At 38.2% G+C, this 22,334-nt stretch overlaps 1 protein-coding gene across 4 annotated transcripts in view; it reads left to right on the top strand.

The window, feature by feature from the left end:
* Positions 1–14,571, top strand: part of LOC122992110 (alsin-like) — a 48,268-nt gene extending 33,697 nt beyond the window's left edge. For 3 of the 4 annotated variants that reach the window (XM_044365713.1, XM_044365714.1, XM_044365711.1), the window contains 6 exons: positions 2–184; positions 831–876; positions 1,028–1,089; positions 2,690–2,839; positions 2,940–3,036; positions 3,470–6,970. In XM_044365713.1, coding sequence (XP_044221648.1) covers positions 2–184; positions 831–876; positions 1,028–1,089; positions 2,690–2,839; positions 2,940–3,036; positions 3,470–3,508 — 577 coding nt within the window. In that variant the 3' untranslated portion in view covers positions 3,509–6,970. Of the gene's footprint in view, position 1; positions 185–830; positions 877–1,027; positions 1,090–2,689; positions 2,840–2,939; positions 3,037–3,469; positions 6,971–14,534 lie in introns of those variants that run through there. The other variant, XR_006405986.1, reaches the window with a different exon arrangement.
* Positions 14,572–22,334: the final 7,763 nt, after the last annotated feature.

Below are 22,334 nucleotides of genomic sequence, written 5' to 3'. Positions count from 1 at the left end.
GCTGTGTTGTGGTGGTGAGCTGCTCCTCTCTGCTCCTCCCTCTGCTGCTTCCTCGTCTCTATCCTCCTCTCTTTACTCTGTACTGCCTGCAGGAGGAGCCGGAGGAGGCCCAGTACTGGGACCGCATCCTCCGACTCAACAAACAGCCCGATCAGTCACTGCTCAGCTTCCTGGGAGTGCAGGAGTGAGTGTGAACATTCACAAACACACACACACACACGTAAACCCACAAATAAACTGTGTCTGGATAACGGTAAGTTTAGCGATGTCGTTCTGGTTGTTAGTGACTTTTATTTCAGCATCAAAAGAAGTTTCCTTCCATTCAAACCAACATTTTAGAGTCTTTAAGTACCGTCTGTGTTTCACGTCAGCTCTGACATACTGAGATTATTTCATTCATAATTTACATCTAGTCTCAGTTCGTAACGTTCAGACTGAGCCCACTGCACCAAAATCACAGCTCAGCCCGTTCCTGACAGCTCGATTACAAGAGATTAATTACAAAAGGCGTCTTTTTAAAGTAGATTATAATTGAATGACTCCGTAAGGAAGTGAAGGGAAAATAAGGACAACAGGAGGGACTTCTAATTTTAATCATACAGTAGAGAAATAAAATAATTCATAAGACACACGTTTAATTTTAAAAGTGACTGAAATATCTTGAATTTCTAACCTCACCTCTGATGCTGTCCCACTCACACAGAGCTATATGCTCACAAAGTGTGTATGTGTGTTAAAATTCAACAAATGACCTGATAATTGATGCACAATTTTACGTTTTGCAGGTATTTTAGTTTGTTTTGTTCAGTAAGAATGTTTTTCTCTTGTAGGAAGTTCTGGCCGGTGTGGATGTCAATTCTTGGAGAGAAAAAACAGGTCAGATATATTCAGTGTTTTCTCTACATGTAACATTTCTTTCTTTTTTTTAATCCTTATCCATATAATTGACACACATCACTGATTACCTGTGACACCAGTGTAAAGTTGTGCTGTGTTTTCATTTCCTGTTGTATCTCCTCTATCACAGATTGTATCCAGCAGTAAAGATGCCTGCTTTGTCTCCGCTGTAGAGACACTTCAGCAAATCAGGTAGCTGCAGTCCTGGACCCGGTGTTACTTTAGATCTCATTGAAGTCTGTTAGCGATTGCGAGGTAGCGTTAGTGTCAACAGGTCGGTTTAGATACAATGTGTGAAACGGTTTTCTGAATCGGTCGAGCTGTTGATAGTAAGTGCGGCCTTAAAAGATGGCTGTCAGGGATGAAGATTAAAGGGCTGTTCAGATGTTGCGTCTTTTGCGTACACAAATTCATTTTCAATGCGTACTCAAAACCGAAAGTGCGTTCCTTGCACATTGTTTTTTTGGGTACCTCTGCGGTGCACCAAGATGTACCGCGGAGAATGCAACAAGTGCTCCGCAGGTCATGTGACAATAATAATAACCAATCTGCTCTGCAGGACTTGCTTCACCCTTTCTGTCCAAGGACGTCACAACATCCAGTTGAAAGGTCAAGCAATGCTGGTTGCCAACTGCCGTTAAAAACCTAAAAGATACAAGTTTTTTTGGTTGCTTAGTAACAGCAGGCGTGACAGTAACACAACCTCCCAAGTAAGGCTGGGCAATGTATCGATATTATATCGATATTGTGATATGAGACTAGATATCATCTTAGATTTTGGATATCATAATATGGTGATATGACATAAATACTCTTTTCCTGGTTTAGTAAAATGATGTAATTTTCTGAATTTACCAGACTGATCTATTATTTGTCTTTAGCCACTTAGTCATTTTATACACATTACTGATGATTATTTAATCAAAAATCTCATTGTGTAAATATTTTGTGAAAGCACCAATAGTCATTATTGGGGCCGTTCAACATCTGAACGGCCCCTAAAAGGAACAAATCATCATATTTATATTCTGGGACTCTACTGGAAAATCTTTGCAAATCTCCTTATTTATCTTATACTGGCCCTTTAATGCAGCCCCTCAGTTCAGCCTCTGTCTGAAACAGGTTGTTTTAGCACTTGTCTGCGTTCTAATTGGTTAGCTTCCAAAAGTTTCCGGCGGCTCCAGATGTTGCGTAAACAAACAGTAGTAGGAGGATTTCACTTCTTTTTCTCGTTCTTCACCCGCGATGTCAAATTCTCAAATACATCCGTACACGATCCGCATAAAACATTACAAATGAAGCGTTCAGTGCAGGCTGAAGTCTGGTCTTCTTTGACATGTTTACCTCAAGTTTTGGAACTTTGACTATGTTTAATATAAACATCTGACATCATACTAGTGTAAAAATAACAGAAAATCACAAAAAGCAAAAAACTAATATGTCAAACAAATTTGTGAGAAGTCACGTCGAGGACAAGGTTTGATTTAATTTGACCTGCACTGGTGACAGTTCATCTGCACCGGGACTCCATTCAGAGACAGGTGTTAAAATTGAAACGCAGTCTTTAGATTTGACAGTTGCGAGTGAAGATCGGACGGAGGGACTGAAGACGTTTCAGCTTTATTTATACAGAAGTCTCATTTTAAATCAGTTTTAATCCAAGCAATGCCCGTCCATGACATGATGTGGCAGATTATTCCTACATCAGATCTCAGTTCTTAACCTTAAAGCTGGAAGTGATCGTTCATGATTATGTGCATAATTAAATGATGAACTTCTCCTTCACACGCAGCACCACCTTCACTCCATCAGACAAACTGCTGGTCATCCAGAAGACGTTTGAGGAGTTGACCCAGGAGATAAAGCCTCTGCTGGATGGTAACTTCCTGTGGTGCATGGATGACCTGCTGCCTCTCTTCCTCTATGTGGTGCTCCGGGCGAGGTCACAAACACACACACACTAACACACACACACACACACCTACTAGGACGCTGCAGGCTGGTGACTGAACTTGTTGTGTTGTGACTGTTCTGTCGACCAGGATCAGGAACCTGGGAGCCGAGGTGAGTCTGATAGAAGATCTGATGGATCCCAACGTTCAGCACGGAGAGATGGGACTGATGTTCACCACACTGAAGGTGGGACCGACAGCAACTACGACACCAGCGATACCTTAAAGTCCTCTTTCACTCAAAAAATTAGTGTTTCTTCTTGTTACTTCGCTTGTTTGAGCTTCACTGTGCAGAGTTTGACTGTTTTCACATTTTGCTACTGAAGAGGAAAGTTTCTCTGTTCTCACCTTAAATCTGAGTTTAAGGTGTGTAACCATGAGCGTGATTTGTGACATCACAACTAGTTTTGTGTAAAACTCTAATATTCCCAGAATTCAGGCACAGTATTCTTCAAAAACTGTCTTTTACTGCGTATTTTGGTACAAATCTGGATCCTTGTTTGCATTAGAAATGTCTTAAAAGCAATTATTAATGTTTTCATCATCGCCAATCATTCATTAATTCTGTTTCTATTCTATTCATTCACTTTTTTAAACATGTCTTTGTGTCTGTGCTGCAGGCCTGCTACATCCAGATCCAGCGGGAGTCGACCACATAAGCATCGGACAGAAGAAGGAGGAAGCGAAAACAGCAGCACGACACTTTACACACAGGGGCTGCCGGAACCAAACCAGTCAAACGACCAGTTTTCTACTGGTGGCCACTGGGAAGCTGCACTGAGGCTGAGCAGAGGGCGGGGAGAGCGAAAAATGTCTCACACCTCGTTCAGTGTCGATCCTTTTCGGTATGTTCTGGACGTATTATAAACCGCATTATCATCTCAACCTGAACTCATTTCACTGGATTAGTTCTCCTGTTACAGCAGTAATTATCTGACAGCACTTAACATTTATACGAAGCTCAAACCTGGACATTTACAAGCAGAAAAAATGTCTGATTAGCTGATTAATTGTCACACAGAGTTTAGATCAGACTTGTTTGGTATCAGATCATCTGTGTCGGGTTGAGCTTCGGTGTTTCGGTCAGTGACTCTGTTGTTGATGCACTTTGTTAAACTACCAAGTCATTCAGAAAACCTCTAAATCTAAAAAACAAAGATTACAGTTTAGAAAAACACTCACTTTACCTACAAGGGATTCATCCCTGTGTAACATTTTCAGCAATACATTAACTCAATTTTCATCTTTTCATCTCAAACAGAATGTAAAAGTCTCAGACAGTTTGCTTGAAAAACTGTAATAACAGCGCAGTTTTCATTAAGTACTACATTAAGTATTTTACAGTATTTTCCGACAAGTTAATTTACTACAAGATAAGTTCTCATGTGAGATTCTGTACTGTATCGTATGTATGTATGTTTCTTCTGTTTTCTATCAGAGCTTCCAAACACTGCAGGCAAAGTGAAGAGACTAACGAGTCTCTGATGAAGTCTGAAACACACGTTTCAAAGGGAACATGGGCGAATAATTGAAAAAAAAAAAAGAAAGAAAGGTGTAAATATTTTTGTAATAACCAAGCACTCTTTAACTTCAAGATTTTAAAGTTGTAAATCTAAACTTTCCAAGTGTTTAATTTCACTGAATTTTAACAGTGAAACTGAGCGAGTAACCAGATACTCTGTCAGATTATGGAGATCATCTCCGACCTCAGTGTTGCACTCTTTTAAATACTGCAAAACCTACAGTCACATACGGGTAAGTTGAAACTGTATACAGCGGTTGACTGTATGTAACTTCAGTTTGGTATAAAATGAACAGTTGAGACAAGAGCGCTTGGGCATGTTGTTAGCACTCGTAGCGTTTTACAGAAGGAGTTTTTCGTTGTTTTTAATACTTTTCACCGGTCGCAGAGAAACAACAGGAGGCACAGATGGAGTTTTTAGGGTCAAACGGAGCCTCCTGAGTAGATATCAGAGCTTTACGTCATCAGTGAGCAGCTGCAGCAGCTGAAGAGCGGACCGAACGTGAGGCTCCGCTTCTCCCGTCTAAATTAAACTCGTCAGTGTGACTCACAGTGTACAAAGTCTGTGAGTACAGAACAGAACAAACTGCTCAAGGCGCTTAAAAACCTCAGCTGTGGTCTGATGTTCCTTCAATACAAAACCAAAATTACCAGACCAGAAAGCTTGTAGCTAATGAAAAGAAAAACAACTTTTTTTTGTGTGTGTCATGTTATGCTCCTGCAGGCATAACTGTATGAACATCTTACTTTGCTCCTGTTTCACACCCCAAACTGGACGATATTATATCCTTTAAATGCTTCAGTCACAGATTACACTAAACAGATTTTCACTTTCTTGACACTGTTTGAATTATTTTTTATTTATGTTTTTAAAACTTGTACACTCATGTACTGTAATCTCGACCTGTGTGTTCTCCCGCAGTTTGTCTGACTTCAGATATTCATAACTAATATCCAGCAAACTGACCAGCAGGACGACAGAGCGACACGATTCTGTATTTAATATGATTAATGAGGGAACACCGATCAGCTGAGCGTAAAGGAAACATTCATTCCTGTGTTTCTGGATGTGAACGATCATATAACGAACACATTTCACATGAGGGGAGTTTTAATGTTGCACTCACAGTTACCAACTCACCAAACTAGTAACGTTCACATTCCCTTTGTCATGAAAACTGGCTGTCGAGTTACTGTGTAAAAGGAATATTTCAGACTTCTGTTAGAGAGGTTGTGTCGTCTGATTGAGGATTCATCAACTTGTCGGCAGATTGAAATGATTTGATTGTAGGTCAGCCCGTTTTATGAGAATATTTAACATTTTCAACATGTTCGCTATTTTCTCATGAACTACTGCACTTAGTTAAATGAACTACTGTGTGTGTGTGTGTGTGTGTGTGTGTGTGTTTTCATTGAGATTTTATTTGCTTTTATAGCCGATTAGCTACAGTAGTCTATAAAAACGTCAAAGTACATTAAGGCATTTTGTTTTCTTTCATTTCATTTCTTTCTTATAAATTTGCTTTGATCATTTGAAACCATCAGTTTGTGTTATAAATGTTTTCAGATTTAGATCATTTAGGAACATTAAAATAACAACACACACTTCCAAGTTTATGATCCTTCTCTGGTCTTCAGGTCCTTGAAATGACTCCTACAGTTATGTTTGAGTGCAATATCCTTTTGTTTTCTGTTTTTTTAAAAGCACGAGGGAACCTCTAATCACTTATAAAAAAAAAATTTATTACTTAATTTATTATTAGAATGTAATTTAAATTATTTATTAGAGATATATTAAAAATATAAATCAGTCTTTTAACCTTTATTTCCCAACCAACCGTCTGGATATCAAAAAGAAGACAAACTTAGAGTCAAATTTTCAGATTCCCTCTAAAATCCCATCAGCCGTGAATCCACAAAGATTAATGAAAAATCCACTGAGAACTGCGATGTGTTAAATATAAAGACACAATATCCAAAAAATTGACATTATTAGTTTCTTTGCAGTAGTGCAGCATGCACTACGGTCATTTTACTGACATAATGAACTTGTTATGTTGATGTCAGGGTCTTTAAATCTCTCAGGTTCGACATCAGAAAGCAACAGAATATTTTGCCAAAATGACAGAAAAGCAGCTGTTGGTTTCTGACTCTCTTCTACCATTTCAACAATTAACTGAATTGTTTGTACTGTATTTATTTTCACTCCAGTTTTTGCTGAATTTATCCCCTCAGAAATCTGTTTGTGTTGGTGCAGTTGATTAAATGTCTTTGTTTTCTTTTCGCTAGTAAAACCACTGCAGTGTAGTTTAATACAGATGTAATATATAAGGATGAATGAGATAAAAGTCTGACTTCTCTGGCCTCCATTAACACCAAGTCAAACAACAATACAAATGTTTTTCATGTCATAACCCAAAATCTACAAATCACCTGTAATCTCAGTACTAACAACCATTTTTATCACATCATACAACAGTTAAATTTATTTCCTACTCGTCAGGCAGCCGTTGGTTTGAGATCATTTCAGTAGAAATCAGCATTTACAGATTACAAATTGTGATTGTATCCCTTCATATTGAAAATTTTTGCCATTTTTTTTTTTAATTTCTTCTTAGTTACATTGTTGTCACATTAAAATACAGTGTAAAACTCCCTGTTGGTTAATTATTGTACTGAAATGAACTGAAAACAACGGCTGCCTGCGAGAATGAAAAGTCACTGAACATCTGTTGTTATTTCTAAAATGGTCCGTAGTAACATAAAGTGTTTATAAAGTGGAGGTTTCAGACTAGGAGGCTATAACCACACTGAATTTATGACTTAAGTTGATTATTTTTCTAACCAATTCTATATTTTTGTAACTTCATACCTTTTCTAGAAAGTGATGATCAAGGGAACTGATTGTTGAATGTTAAATAGTTTTGATGGATGAATGCATTGATGTAGGAAATGAATTAAAGTGTGTTTACTTAAAAAAAAAAAAATGGAGCAATAAATTTGGTTAAATTCTGAAAATGTCTCCTGATTTTATTTCTTGGATTCATGACTGAACTGCAGTTGTGACCAGTTTGAAATTTATGATTATTACGACGACTCCGTCCTGTTTCAAGTGTCCCAGTGAGCAGCGTGAACAAGACCAGGACCCTGAAACTGAAGCAGCTGAATGGATTTCAGCCATCGTTGATTTTATTATTTACACCTGAGCCTTTGTTACTATGACGATTCAAAATGTCTTCTGTGAAAACGGCTTCTCCACTGTCCGTCATCTGTGTGTTCAGGATGTTACCGACACTCATTTTCAATAATCAAATGTAATTATAATGTCTTCATAAGTTTTATAATAACTATATATATATATATATATATATATATATATATATAGTTATAAACATGTCAGGTTCTTGTGCTTTGAGTATTCTTTATACTTCTACTCCACTACATTTAAATATTTAGAGCTGCAACAATTAGTCAATTAATCGATTAGTTGCCAACTATTAAATTTATTGTCATCTTTTAAGAATAAAAAGTCCAAATTGTCTGATTCCAGCTACTTAAATGTGAATATTTTCTGGTTTCTTTAGTCTTCTGTGACAATAAACTGAACATATTTGAGTTGTGGACTGTTTGTCCTGACAAAATGAGACTTTTGAGGACGTCAGCTTGGACTTTGGGAAACAGTGATCAACATTTTATAGACCAAAGAATCAATCACTTAAAAATCAATATGAAAATAATCATTAGTCGCAGCCCTATAAATACTGTCGTCCTTACTCCTGCACATTTATTTCACAGTTACTGTTTACTGATTTGTGATGTGAAACATTTTGCTAATAATAGCCTACTTACATATTCTTACTTCATGGCATCTTCAATGCAGGACGTGTAGTTGAGTATTTTCATAAAACTTTTCAGTATTGCTACTTTTTTTTAAAATTTATTTATTGTGGACGGCTGCTGTGGATCCAGAAGGTTGCCGTCTGCCTCCGATACCCTGGCCGGATGTCTCCAGACGGGGTTTTACTGTCTGTGTAGGCTGGGATGTATCTTGTGGTTGTGTCAGTACATGTCAGGAAGTCACGTAGAGCAACACAAGCCTTCACTATAATGCACAGTGTTCTCTGTGCTGCACTCAACGGGACGACCAAACATCCTCCACTGTGATGCTTCGTCTTCACCTTCGCTCTCTCCTCAGGTCTTCTCAGAGCTGCTGAGAGCATCACTGTTCGACTTAAAGACACACTTACACTCACTGTTTGGAAATGTTGGCTGCACATATTAACCGCATGACTCCCATCCATGCATACACAACATAAGATATTTTGCATGAGACTATATTAACTCTTTTTGTGATAATGTCAAGTTGTGTTACAGAGTCTCTAATAACATCTTATCATGAGCTCTGTTTTCAACTTTTTGAACCGTTCTTTTACTGTAGATGTGTGTAGTTTTTTAAAGAGTAGGACTTTATCAACTTTACCCTGGACCTGTGAATCAGACACTGAAGAGATATCTGAAGGTTAGTGACACGTCTGCTAAATCACTCATCTGATTTGATGTTTATGTAACAAACATGTTAACACCTATAAAAATATTGAAACTAAAACATGTGTTTTTTGCTCTTTTCTGCTGCAGGAGACCCAGATGGTGTATCAATGTTAGTGCAGTGCTCAGGTATCTTCTTCTTGAAAGTGATGACAACACAGGATGTTATTACTCTGTGCTTCCAAATTGGGCTCCATCGTCCCCTTTAGTCTCCCCAGAAAACCACAAAATATAAATATTATATCTTGTATTAAGGTTTTTGTTATGAGAAAATATTAATGCCAGTTTTTTTTAAAATTCTGCCTTTTAACCCCATTCATGACTTTCTCCCCCTCTGATTTCTTCCCTGCGTTTCCTTTTCCACTCCATGGCTTCTGTCTTCCTCTATTAATGAATCCTCCTCCATTTCTTCTTCTCCCTTTTCTGCTCCGTCAACAGTGCACTGATCCTCCATCTGAGGTTTTTCAGGTTCACATCACCCTTCAGCCAGGAAAAGGTAGACGAACCAATTATCTCGACAAGAGAGCAGGTGGTGAATGTTAAAATAGGTACGATGAACACTGACTGACACAACTGGAACGCGACTCAGTATAGATGTTAGAGGTTGGGTAATGGCACCAAATGGACACAAGAGGGAACCAGTCACCTGTACTGGTAATGGTATGTGATGGTACAGTATCCAGAGAGATGGTTGGGACAACAAATAACCAAGATATTAGTAAAGTGTGGATGAGGACATCAGCTTAATATCAGCCAACTACCCCCGCTGAGCTCTTCAGTGGACTGTTTATACATTCCCTCACTCCACCAGAGCAGAAGATCCAAAATAAAGTGAAAGACTTGAGGCCCTGACATATTATCACCATATAAAGTTAATGAATGTAGGTTCAGTATTCATCAGGCCATCTACCCAGTAACTTTGTCTGTCTGGTGGGTTCATTAGAGCTTGTTTGACAGTAGCCTGTTGCTACTGGAAACAGGATATGACTCAGCTATACAGTAAATTTATAGGCCGCAAAACCTAAACAATGAACTAATAGATAATGCTTCTTGGTCTCGATGAGTGACTCCTTTCACTTTACGCATTTGATTCAAAGTAAATATAAGAAATACACATAATAACTGTAACTGCAGTAACAGCTGATTGCAGCTACAGACCGACTGTCAAAGCATCTGGAAGCAATTAACTGTTGGCTTGAAAACTTGTGTCTGACACTTAATGTCAAAAAAACAGTGTCCATATGTTTTTCTTCCGGCTCACATTGACTGAACTAGTTGTTAAGATCAACAGTCAGTCAATCAATCAAGTTTCTGAGGTCAAATATCTAAATCTAATGTTGGACCCTCGCCTGAAATTTGACAAACATGTTCAAAAAAAAAATAGTACAACTGTAAAAGTCAATCAGTTCACATTTAGACTAATCGGAGACTGTTTAACGTTAGACGCAGCCAAAATATATATAAACACCTCAGTTACTGTGTTATCTCGTGGTCGCAGGCGAGTTCATCAGCGACTGAACCCCTACAGACGTTCTACAATCAAATATCAAATATTGGACAAAAGGCCAATAAGATCACATCACTGTCACATCCTGAGAGACGTGAACATGCTAAGTTTTGACGACTACATTGCATTTGCGAACAATGCCGATCTTATCTTCAAGTGTTTACATGGCCGGGCTCCTCAGGCTCCTCAGGCTCCTCAGGCTCTCTGCAACATGGTGCGTCCGTTTCAGGCCTTTGGATTGTCCACATGGAGTATCACTGCAGGGAACTGTGAAGTTGTAAAGTATCGCACGTCCTTTTCCATAAAGGGAGCCAACACATACGTATATACACATATATGTGTACACTGGAGAGTCGGACTGCTGTTCCTATAATGTCAACAAAATGTACGACATAGTTTAACTCTGTTATCTGTCATTTTAAAGGCCCTTCTAGGAAATTAGCAGTAGCTATAAATGTTGTGATACATTGCCTTGGATAATTGCTACGCAGTTATCTGTATTTACTGTATCTGTCCCTAACAAATAAACATTAAATGAAATGAAACTACTGATTAGATTTAAGTGCAGTTCTTGAGTAAAAGCTCTCAGTTCTTTTCCACCACTGAACATATTCCTGAAAGTATGTAAGTAACAGAGATCAAGCAAGTAAAAAAGTGAATTTCTTTATGAAGTATCATGACGGCTTACTGACGTACGCATGTACAGTATAGGAACATTTATCATCCTGCTCAGCCCTGACTGAGAAAGTAGGAGAAGTCTTATTCTACAGACTGACAACCTACAGCAATGGGAGGTAAATAGCAGTTTGGCTCCCTGATGAAAGCTCGAGTTTTGACTTTCACAGTTTACTCAGAACTTTTACATAATCTTTCACAGCTCTACTGTGGATAACAAAACAAACACAAGGCTAAATCCTAATGAATATGACCTAGTTACATCTAATACTGCCCTCACACCAGGAGAAGTGTTAAAACCACGGCTGCGCTGTGCTAAAAGAACAGTGCATAGTGCTGAAATTACATCTAATTAACCTTACAGAAATTACATATTAACAGGTGAATTCTTACACTGTTTTAATCCTACGTGACCCGTAACAGATTTGCTCCTCACAAACACAGACAGGTGGCAGTCTAACAGAAACTATGTGTTGATGTTAAGGCAACAGGACTTTCAATCAATCATAAATGAAGGAGGAAGCTGTTTATCGTGTGTGGATGTGACCAAATAAGGTAATCTCCGGTGTCAAAGTGCAACACACAACATATATTCATATATTAGTAAGTTTCAACCAAAGAAAATTACAATTAAAATGAACAGTAACTCTGGTATTCCTCATGTACTAATGAGGAAACATAACATCTGCCCTCAACTACAATCCTAAACAGTGTTATAAATCCATTTTTATTCTTAAATTGATTAAAAGAAATAAACAAAGCATACAGGCCTGCATTTCTAATACGCTGGTTAACAGCCCCCCCAATAAAAAATCCTTAAAAACAGACCCATAGTTGAACCTGACCACTGACCCCCTTCCTACAGGACACTATGTTAATGCTCTCGTTGTGGCACAGCACTTGTTTGCCTGTGTGACAATTTCACTTTAAAACTTAAATATGACAAAAACTGATACAGTAAGTTAAAAATTAAAACTGAGGCAAAGCTCTTCAGGGTTCATGGATGACTGTAGATGTAACCAGTGAACCTACTACAGATCTTTTCCACCTGCAACAGACGTTAGTTGCACCAAAACCTGCAGTGTGTTACCTAAACAGCCTGATATCACACCTGTCTGTGGGCTGTCACCATAGTTTAGCACCTGTGTTGTAACAAGAGTGTGCATCTTTTTCATTATTAATTTATACTGTAGTTACTCACTTAATTACATTACTCGCATGTGTGTGACAGAGACAATGTATGTGTGTGTGTGTGTGTGTGTGTATACCCTTATTTCATTACATCCAATGCCCTAAAAGCATATTCACATCAATTTAGTGCCTGTCTGAGCAGCATATGAAGTGAACTGTACATTTCAATATTAGGTCAGGAGTTTCTGGGTCTTTCCCGGTGGTTTGATTTGATTAAACTGGCCAATGAGGGAACATTGAGTTAGATGCTGACGCTGTATTTTCCTCTAAAAATTTTAACTCATCACTTTCTGCATCGAGAAAAGATCTTAATATTGATTATACCAGGAGGAGGATTTAATTTGGGCAGCTGGCTCTGACTGACTTAAGAAGAACGTATTTTATGATTAAAATCTTGTGATGTTCCTGTGAAACAAAAACTCACACACACACACACACACACACACACACACACACACACACACACACATTATTAGAGTGCATGCATAAAACACCATGTACTGTGGTAGTAATGTCTATGCCATAAATCACAGTGGAAAGTCCTGTTTCTGAGAATTTCTGAGACCTGCCTTTGATCACAAAACCCTATTTGGTAAAAATTGTGTCCTGCTAAAACCCACGATAAGGACTTTTCATGTTAGATGTGACTTTATGCAAACTTTCATAAATTTATATGCATTTTTAATAAACTTAAAGGACCATTTCACTGATTTTCAACCTTATCTCTCACTATCCTAATTAGGGATATAGTGTGAAAAACAGATGTTCTCTGTGTGTCTAGGGTGCAGCTGCAAAATCTGTTTTTCTTCCAGCACTGGCACCATCATTTGACGTGTGCAGTGACATAGTTGAGGGCAAAGAAGAACTACAGGCCTTCAAGGACGGTCAGAGGTGGGTCTCCCAAAACAATCTGCTGTTACACTAGACACTAAAATATCATACTACTAAATACTTAATATCAGTATATTTGGAAGAAAACTAGTTTCATGATACGCGGCTGAATATCGGGCTGTGGAATCAGACACAACAGAGTGTAGAAAGAGACAGTGACCACTGAAGTGATGTCACAGCCACAGCCTGACACACAAACTCCAGCTGCTGAGATTCTCTGTGATTCTGCCGACAGCGAACCAGAGAAATGGGGACGGCAAGTTTGCACTGATCCACATAACTGACTCCAGCGCTGTTTATTTTATGATCCTTGCTGACCAGTACAATATATCCAGACTTGATTAGTAAAAATGTTTTGTAAATGAAAATAATCCTCAGTAAAGAGATATAACACTGCTTACTAACTTTGTCTCTGCTAACCGTCGGTAGTAGATTGGAAAGGACACGTGAAATGCATTCTGTTTGCTGTAGGATTCCCCCTAAAAGAGCGATATAAGGAATCTACAGCCTTTTTCTCAGTTTTCTCTAGTCTCTGCAGCACCAGTTTCAAAAACAATTGCACATTTCTACTACACAGGTGACCTAGTTTTAAGAAATCATCATATTTGCAGCAGTGAAGTCTCCCTTTAAGTCCTCTTTTGGTCATGAGTACACTGTAGACTGCTGAAATATAACATGCAACAGTAATTTCCTTATATTTGACAGGCAGCAAATGAACTAATGAATCTCATAGTGCTATAACAAATATTATGTGTTCATACATTTCCTTTTTGCAGACTCAGTGACCTGTAACCAGGTGTCAAAACCAGAGGTTGTTCAGGGAAACACGGGCGCTGCAGAGTGTTTAAAAAATATAAAACCTGCTGGCATTTGTTTTGGAAAGACGGAAAGAAAAGAGACATTGGAGGCTGTTTTTAGTAGATGTGGAAACAGACAGTTTGACCTTTAGGAGTTAAATCCAACCTGAACCCAGTTAGTTTCTCTCTGTTGCAGGTTTTGCATTTCATCTGCATCAATAGTCAAATGATATAAATAATTATTATACTGCTGCTAATAGCAACCTTTACAAAGCCTGGAAAGGGACACGGAGGAACTTTTTTTTTTTTATGGTCGGAAAAAAATCTGTTTTTCTTTTTGTTTTGTTTTGTTTTGTTTGTTTGAAGGGAATGCAAAACATTTGACTCTGATTCTGAAATATTTTTGAAACTTTCGGAAATACCCCTTAAATCATTCTGTCTGCATTTGGCAAACAGGAACTCATCCTTTAGTAGGAACATATGGAGGATCTTGTGCCGTCACAGTCAGGTTTACGTATAGTAAAGCAAATAAGGAAATGCTGATAATACGAGCAGAGGTGTGTGTGTGTGTGTGTGTGTGTGTGTGTGTTTCTGGCCGTATTGCACAGTGAGAGCTGACTTTCAACATCATCTGCAGAGACAGAGCCTGTCCAAGCTGCAGGTCAGCAGGTTCAGGTTGGCACACTTTCTGAAACACATTCACATTTTGGCCACGTGCCCATATCTCAGCTGCGTTTGTCTGCAGAGAGGATGAGAGAAAGAAAAGGCGGACGAAGAGCAACCGGGGAAGAGCACATGAGAGAATACAAAGCGAGAGGGAAAGGTAGAAAGAAAGAAGGGGACATCAATTCTCATCACATTCGTCGTCTTACTTCTCTTGCTTGAAATCTTCCTATTAGTAAAAATGCTGCTGGCACCGAGAGGGGAAGAATATGTGATGTGTGTGCGTGTGTGTGTGTATCCATGTAATTGAAAGATTACAGACCAGGTGTAACTGTAATCCAGCAATAACTAAATCCCTGATTCAGACTCAAACCATGGATAACCTCAACCACCTGTTTAAAAAGAAAAACTCTAACATAAACAACTTCACACATCAGCAGCTCCAAATGGCAAAAGAGGTTAAAATGTTGGAAAATCTTAAAAACTGTTTTTTTATGAAGGAGAGAAAGGTTTGTTGGTAAATCGGTTAGAAAGGAAACAAGTACATAAACGAGAAAGAGAAAGAGAGAGTCGCCTCATACACACAAAAAAGGATATTTAGTCCTCTTTGTCTCTTTCTGTGTTTTTACCCTCCTCTCATACAGATCCAGTAACAGAGAATAAATGGAGGAAAGGATAGAAGGAGGACACAGAGGTTTATTGAGCGAGTTATTGACCCAGAAACCTGCTGGTGACCACATGGCTGGCACACTGGCCTGGCCAAGCTGTCCGGGCCTTGACTACATAACTCATCATTCATTCACCTATAAACATTTTCCAACTTACAGAAATAAGTGTAGATTAATGATGTGGCAGAGACATAAATTACAAGGTGAAAAAAAAAACAAAAAAACCCTGAAAATTCATTTTCTTTCCACTGAACTCACATGGATTTACTCTGAGGTAAATCAGTTTGTGTTTTTTGAAGCGGAACATTTTGGATTGAAGCTGCCAATGAGGTCAATTATGGCAATCTGTGCACAAACCATTAAAAATCCATCTTTCCACAATGAAATGATTACACGAAAAGAGGGAACAGTAGAAATATACAGTTCTTTTAAAGGCTTAAAATGTCTTTTTGTATATCTTTTATCTTGGGCAGATGAAGTGAACATATAGTCACATTCAAACTGGATTCATATTCGGGGAGACAGCAAATAAAAACAACATGCTCTTCTGTGACTTTTTCTCATTATTCCGTCACTTTTCAGCTGCTGCTAAATTATTTGAAATAGTCAGGGATATTCTCTGGGAAAGCCACATGCTCCTCATTACTAGTAAACTTCATGCTGGTAATGAAATCATATCTTAATTAAATTCTTTCACTGCATTAAAGGGCAAGAAAACAAGGTGGACGATAGAAGAAACTAAAAGAAGAACAATGGCTCCGACGTCAGAGTCAATTTAAAGGTTTAACATCTGATCTCACCAAATTCAGGGTGTCCGTTAATTATCTTGAGTGCATGTAGCACCAAAAAAAAGACAATACTGATCATATTATGGACTAAATCTCACATATTTTGACGTTAAGTAAATTTAGATGTTCTGTATGTTCCTTTAAGTTGGCTCTTCATCTGACAACCTGACACCAAGTGTGCAGAGTTGTGAAAGTAAGTCAGAGTTTGAACTTCTCTGTAAATCTTTCTTTTTAATCTTCACTCCGTTATCGAGACGACACAGATGTGAAGGTGCAGGCCAAAATATTCCCAAAAAAAGTATTTACTGCATGAGGCTTAAGCAGTATAAGTTAGTATCTTCCATCCTTTTAGTGCAAAACATCCTTTTTTTTTGCACTGTTGAATATTTTGTGCAGCTATTGAATATTTTTAATTTAACTCGTTTTCCATCGACAGTCTAAAAGTTTGTCTGAGTCATGAAAAAATGTTGCATCAGTCATCGGAGGTGGATGACTTCCCTTCGCCAATATTAGACTTAATAAAAACTTGGGCTTGTTTGTCATATGAACAGCAATATATATATATATATACACAAATACATTCAGTTTGTTTTGGTCACAACGACAGCAGCATTTCTGCTGTAATGACATTTCTTGCAACATTTTCCATCTGGGTGGAAACAGTCTTCTGTCTGGACGTCCAAGCCTTGAACTGCAAACTCGCATTTCTTTACAGCCAAGTTGAGCTCTGGACCTTCACCAAGATTTTCAGCCTATGTCAACAGAAAATTCACACCTGAATCCTGTTGGGACGTTCGGTATAATGACTAAATTTTAGCCTGAGTCTTGTGTAAACCTGAGCATTAATCTGCTGGTGCATCTTGTATTTCTGTGTACACACATCCTCTATATCATATATGTGTTGGTATACTTGAAAGTTGGCTGAAGGAATGAGGGTCGGTACTTGTGAAAGAGGAACATGTACACATATGAACCTTAAACGGAGTATCTGTGTGTGTTTGAACCAGAGCTGATTGAATAATTATTGTTAATTTTTTTAGGTGAAAATGTCAAACATTTGCCGGTTGCAGCTTCTCAAATGTGAAGATTTGAAGATTTTCTTTATTATACGTGAGAGTAAACTGAATATCTTTGGATTCTGGACTGTTGATCGGACAAAACAAGACGTTTGAAGACGTCACCATGAGCTCCACGAAATTATAACCAGAATTTTACACACAAAACAAAACAATCACTCAGTTAATGGAGAAAATAATTGTTAGTTGCAGCCCTAATTTGAACTGTTCTGTTTGGTCTGATCCTGTTCTCCGTTTAATGTAATTAAGTTACCAAACAGACCTTATGACATATAAAAATACTTTGAAAACAATTTGTATCTGATATGGGTGAATGGAAAAATCTACAATCTACGAATACGCAAACATTTGTCATTTCTAAAGTTTAAATGCTGGACCCAAGATGTCTCTACTTCACTGTAAAGTCCACTCTCAGTGTTCTCAAGTTTCCACATCACACTTCTGTTAGTTGAATACTGGACCACGGTTGGCTCCAGACTAGCTGTGATGTCACAAATCCTATTCGTAGGTACAGGTGCCTTAAATTGAGATTTAAGGTGAGCACAGAGAAACTTTCCACTTTCAGCAGATTAATGTGAAAACAGCCTTTTAATGCCAAACTCTGCACATACATTATTCTGCACAGTGAAGCTCAAACCACCCAAGTGTAGGAACAAGAATAAAAACATATTTGTGACTGGAGGGAACTTTGAAGTTCAAGCTTTATTGCCATCTGAATAAGAAACAGATATCTCGGAAGTTAAGACTCAAGAACAACATAAATATTAACATTCGAGTAACATCGGGTCACCTTGTGGTATTATCGCTCATATATAAATGTTTTTATATGCAGAGGAAATTAAGGCTAAAGACAAAAAGCTCAGTTACATAACAGCAGCGATGTGTTTGTGCACATGCTCATGGGACGCAGCTGTTAGTGCAACATCGTGGTCGCACATATTAAAAAAAAAAAAAAAAAAGATGCAGCTGATTTGAAACATGGTGCACAAATCCTGTACTTTATACATCCAACTGTGACTTTTCACTGCAGTACAAGGACGTGATGCTACTTCCTGTATTAGAACAAAATGTTTCCAGTGAATACAAATCATGTTTGGATTACGGAGATAAAATTACACCACTAGTCTGAATAGAGGGAGAGAGACAAATTAATCTGAAAATTGAGACTTTACTGTATTTGGTGCCGAGTTTGGAACGACTAGAAGGCCACGCAGTGTATTTCCATGGATGAGTCAGCACAATAAAAATCCCAGACAAGATCATCTGTGATCAGCTCAGGATTAAATTTCTGTTTAAATACACAATTTCAATCCATAAATATACAGTAGATATCACACAGGTATCGTATTAAACATGTGTGAAAGACAGAAAGAGAAAGAGAGACTGATATGTTTGGCTTGAAGCTGTTGGTCGCTAATATCTTAATTATAATGAAATATTTGCTCTAATTTTGTTCTTGTCGGTTGTTAGACGATAGTAACTAAGAGGAAGAAGAGGTGAGATACAAAGAAAGACTTTTGTCATCTGGTCTGTGTGCATTAATTAGCTGTTCCCACGCCATTTGCTCATTACCGCTACTGTCAAAGATCACTGGAGGTGTCGTGTATCACTCCCAAAGGACACACACACACACACACACACACACACACACACAGCCCACAGCTATATGAGCTGCTGGATAGGAGCCAGGTTTGTGAGCAGTGTCATCTACGTGACAGTCTGCAGCCACAAAAGCTTTTTGTCTGCTCAAGTGAAACCAAAGCACCTAAACATCTGACGTATGATCGACTCAGTGTGAGTGAGTCCAGGCAGTGTGCAGTCTGTCTGTAGGCAGGTGGTTGTTGTTGTGGTAGGAAGGACGTTTGCTTTGCTCAAAAAATCTTGTGACCACACTGGTGGTTTTACACGTTTCAGCTCCATTACACGCTGAAGCATACAAGTTTTTATCATTTTTATCAACCTACAGGCAGGTTTCAGTCTAATTTTCTATATTTTTATCATCATCAGATCCCACAAAAGAAGAAAAAAAAACAACAACAATGAACTGATGCTGCTAACAAGTATTTTCTGTGTAGATAAAGGCTTATATGGCTTATTCCTCTGCACTATAGAGCTCCACTGTTGTCCAAAAACTGTTAAAAACACATTAATTGAGGCACAGTGTTGCTCTGAGTGACATGTTCCTTCATTACTGTGAACAAGGACACACTGTAGTTTATTTTGAGTCGATCCCACATACACCATCCTGCTGCTGGAAAAGTCATTAGTGCAGCAGATATGTTGTGCTCAAAGGCAGAATATAGTCCCAACAAATGCACCATTTACTAGCCTTTAAAAAAAAAAAAAAATCTGCTATATTTGACCCATTTTTTTTAAAGGTTTACATGTTTAGTAGGAACTTGGGGCTGAGTGCATGAACAAGGTCAGATAGTACCAAGAGACACATCATTGGTTTTGGTCTTTTCGTGAGATTTGTTGATGAGACATAAATAATATAAATAGCAGCAGCCTCATCCCTTAACACAATGTAGAAGTCAATTTTAGACAACTTAAGAGAGAGGAATGGGAGCATGCCCTTGCCTTACAAATATTAAATAAAAAATATGACACTGAACAGACTTCTTTCGGTTTAAATTGTAGAAACTGATGATTAGGACTGACACTTTGGTTAGCAGTCCCCTTTATTGTTTATTTTGTTGGCCAGAGGGCTTTCAAATATGACTGTTGTCAAGAATTAAAACATAGAGGACAACTTGTGGGTGTAGCCATATACAGCATATCAAGAAATAAACAGTATTTTCTTCTGGAGAAAATCCTCGTGGGGTTTTTCTAGCTTAAACTTGTTTCTGAGCAAAGCAATCGGTGATTTAGATCAGAAATTCCTGTGAATGTAGATTTTTTTTTAGCAGCAGATTTCACTACAGTTCACACTCAATATTTTAGCTCCAGAAATGTGCTTTTATCAGAAAGTGACAGCATCAGATTGCTCTTGAACACACCAGCAGACAGAGTTTCCAGAGTAGTCGACACTCACAGCCGCAAGACCGCATGATGATAATGTATTAAACAAAACAAAATGAATAAATGGTTTTAACTGGGATTAACTGTATCTCGAGCAAGTTTCAAGTCCGCAGAAACCAGCAGATGGTTCCACTGTAGTACATTACAATAGAGCCAAACGGATGCTGCAGTTTACCGTAACAACATGTTGTGTTGTTACAGTAAACTGTGAGTTTGTATGCATTCGTGCAACCTCTGACGTTCCATCTTAATGCACCATTAGACGTCTGGCACTGTTCATCACTACCTGTATGTTCTGAATGAAGATGTTCACATGACTCGCATCTCTAGTAACGGCTTCAATGCCTTTTTATGAGTGAAGCGGTGGGAAAAAAAACTGTTTTAATGTAAAGAGGTCTAATAACCTATTTATGATGTTTTGATTATATTTTCCTGTTATGATTAATATCCACTAAACCATTTTAGAGGACAGGTAATTATGCTGTTTATTCTGTGGAACAGCCAAAAGCAAAAAACTTGAATGAAACTTCTTTTTGGGAAAGATGGCGACGTAAAATATCATGAACAGAAGAAGCTGGAGGGTGAAACACAAAGGCAAAACACTTTCCCACCACTTTGCTTGTCCATGTTTATATATTAACTACAATAATGACAATAAATCTTGTCTGTCATGCTGCTCACACTGCAATCTACCTGGCTGATGAGTCACTCCTTTCTGAGAAAGTGTGGGAGGCTGTTGTTGTACTTGATCTACTAATTCCTGACAAAGCATCATCATTTCAACAAGTAAACATTGGCAGGAAGTGCTAATGAAGTGGTCTTAATCAAAAATGATTGTACAACCAATGCAAATGTTTTCTGAGTGTAGCTTTTAGTCATGCTTGTAATGTAGATAGATAGATAGATAGATAGATAGATAGATAGATAGATAGATAGATAGATGGATGGATAGATAGATAGAGAGATATATTTGACAACTGATAAGGATAAAAACAATAAAGTTAAAAGATTATTTCCAAGATAGTCGTCTTAAAACAGGACAAAACGGGTAAATTGGCAGATCTTCAAGTTATGCAAGACATGTTAAAACACCTGCAAAACCAGACAAGACTGAAGTATAGAAAACAGACAAAAAACAAACTTACAGACAGGTGTTGAGTCTAATGTGCAGCCTCACAGAGCTGCTAGCATGGCTGTAGATTTGCAGACTTGTTTCAACCCAATAATCTGTAAAATCTAGAGAGAGAAGGGGAAATTCGAAACGGTTGCAGCCTCTTATCTATTTTGCAACTACAAGCAATATTACTGTTGAAAGTAAATCGAACCTGTAGGGAAACAAGAAAACAAATCAATTGCTAAAAACAAGAAGCCTTAATCTTTTGTCTTTTTTATGTGTGTGTGTGTGTTAGTGTTGGTGATTTAAGATCTGGATTTGCTTCACACCCACTGTGACTAGACTAGAGAGTCATTTAATGCTTTAAAGATGAAAGATCTGTTAGTAACAGAAGGATTCAGTGAGCACAATCGTGGACCCGACCGGTGTGACTTCTTTCATTTCCATGAAAATGTCAAAGGAGGATTTCCTGGGAGGCGTAACACATCAGACCAACATTCATTCATTCATTCATTCAATTACACATGACCCTCTCTGTCATGTGGAGGCCTGATGAGAGGTTGTCTCTTAAAACACTGTGGCAGATATAAAACACTGTAAGAGGGACGGAGTTTATATTGCTGTGCGCTGTCACTTCCCTCAACCAACCTCCATCACTCACGGAGGTCCTCTTTCACATCTGGATAAGGAATGTTTGATCTACATTTGCCCACACACAGACACACACACACACACACACACACACACACACACAAACAACCAAGCTAAATATTACCTCAGAGGTGTCACTGTCACCAGTGTGCTGCTGGGAAAGGACTGTCTCTCAGCTGGATCTCCTGATCTCCAGTTACATCATTCTCAAAGAGTCGTACACATACATGAATCATTAACTGGTTTTAAACTTTTGAGCCTCATTTAAGGGAACCACTAGTGCTATTTCTAGAGATTTATACATAACAGGAAATGCTGTTACATTGTGAAAATCTTCTAACTAACAGGTCACTGGAGTGGCACCTTTTGTTAATAT

This window comes from Thunnus albacares, chromosome 11 (assembly GCF_914725855.1).
Source record: "Thunnus albacares chromosome 11, fThuAlb1.1, whole genome shotgun sequence".
NCBI classification, from domain to species: domain Eukaryota; kingdom Metazoa; phylum Chordata; class Actinopteri; order Scombriformes; family Scombridae; genus Thunnus; species Thunnus albacares.
This window is presented reverse-complemented; position numbering and strand designations above follow the sequence as displayed.